This window comes from Gymnodraco acuticeps, unplaced genomic scaffold (genome assembly GCF_902827175.1).
Source record: "Gymnodraco acuticeps unplaced genomic scaffold, fGymAcu1.1, whole genome shotgun sequence".
Lineage (NCBI taxonomy): Eukaryota > Metazoa > Chordata > Actinopteri > Perciformes > Bathydraconidae > Gymnodraco > Gymnodraco acuticeps.
The window spans coordinates 723,406-725,148 of record NW_022991995.1 but is presented as its reverse complement, the minus strand read 5'-3'; the positions used below and the strand labels follow the sequence as shown (position 1 = coordinate 725,148).

At 42.4% G+C, this 1,743-nt stretch overlaps 1 protein-coding gene across 1 annotated transcript; it reads left to right on the top strand.

Annotated features, from left to right (window-relative positions):
* Positions 1–439: 439 nt before the first annotated feature.
* On the top strand, positions 440–1,396 carry LOC117536389 (protein ANTAGONIST OF LIKE HETEROCHROMATIN PROTEIN 1-like). Its single transcript, XM_034201231.1, has one exon. The coding sequence runs from the start codon at positions 440–442 to the stop codon at positions 1,394–1,396; it is 957 nt and encodes a 318-aa protein (XP_034057122.1).
* The last annotated feature ends 347 nt before the right edge of the window (positions 1,397–1,743 follow it).

Sequence of the window (1,743 nt, the reverse complement as noted above, 5' to 3'; positions counted from 1 at the left end):
AAAGCTTGCTTGAATGGGTTACAGTATAGGTTTCTTCTTTTGTTCTCTCATCTTTGAAATATATAAGGAATGTGTTGTTTGAGTCTAGTAGAACAAGGGTATTACAATTGAGCAATTTCTACTTTATGTATTATGTATGTATCATGTATTCTTAATAACCATTACAAAATAAACATGTAATAATGTTTTAAACAAATATTATCTGAATTGAAACTAGCCATGTGTTTAGGCTCACGCTCACAATACGACCAAAGTGTTTTCAAATATTTAATTAATTGTAGCTACCACTTTTACGTATTAAAATATGTATGCTTTTGTTTGTGTATTTCAGAAGTTACGTCGCCGCGGACCATGTGTTTGGATGCTCGACCGAGCTACCGAGTGGTGGTCTGTGATAGTTCCATCTTTCACACACACTCAGTGGGTGGATAACTTCAGGATGTCTGAGGAAACCTACACCTACCTGTGCAACAAACTGCGGCCAGCGATGGAGAGACAGGACACAACATTCCGCGAGTGTATACCTCTAAAGAAGAGAGTGGCCATCGCACTGTGGAAGCTTGCTACCGGCTCAGAGTACAGAAGCATTGGACATCTTTTCGGAGTGAGCAGGACTACTGTGTGCCGGTGTGTGCAAGACTTCTGTGCTGCTGCAGAGCCGTTGTTGGTACCGGAATTAATTTGTTCACCAGACCGGCAGAAGTTTGCAGAAATGGCTGCCTACACTGAGAACCAGTGGGGGCTCCCACAGTGTGTAGGTGCTATTGATGGATCACACATACCCATCTTGGCACCACAGGAATACCACTGTGACTATTTCAACCGGAAAGGCTGGCACTCCATCATCCTTCAAGGAGTTGTAGATGGAAAGGGACATTTCTGGAATGTGTTCGCAGGAATGCCTGGGAACATGCATGACGCTCGGGTTTTGAGGCTGTCCTCATTGTGGGAGTTGGCCAGTCGTGGCAACTACTTTCCACCTTGCACCAGGGACATTGGTGGGGTGAATGCTGGCTATTACATCCTGGGAGACAATGCCTATCCCTTGCAAAGCTGGCTCTTAAAACCCTTCCCAGACACTGGACGGCTGACAGCAAAACATGTGTTCGACAACAAGAACATTTGCAGCGCACGGGTAGTGGTTGAAAATGCATTTGGTAGACTGAAGGGAAGGTGGCGTTGCCTCATGAAAATAAATGACTGTGATGTGAAACTTGTTAAATCAATGGTGCTGACATGCTGTGCTCTGCATAACCTCTGCGAGAGTCATGGAGAGGACTATGATGATGGGTGGAATGCACCAGCAGCAGCAGAGCCTGGGGTAGCAGTGGCACAAGGTGCAGAGGAGGAGGGCACTGACATCAGAGAGGGTTTGATGCGCTACCTGAATATGTAAATATGCATTGAATTGTATTCATTGTATTTCACATAAATAAATCTCTTTTTTTTCATATACATGTGTTTGTCAAATGTTTTAAACAAATATTATCTGAATTTAATATTTAGTAAATATTTGAAATTCAAGCATAATAAGAACATTTGAGAAAATATGAGATCATGAAAAGAAAATCTTTCTAATAAATTAAGCGAATATCAAAGCTAACTATAAACATAAAGTGTACAACACAGCAAAACTAGGGATGCACCGAATATTCGGCCACCGAAAATTATCGGCCGAAAATGGTTAAAAAGGCCCTTTCGGCTTTCGGCCGAAAGGGTTTTAGCACCGAAAAAATATCACCG

Excerpts from the sequence above, each read along its gene's own strand:
- LOC117536389 (XM_034201231.1), top strand. The coding sequence starts at position 440 with ATGTCTGAGGAAACCTACACCTACCTGTGCAACAAACTGCGGCCAGCG.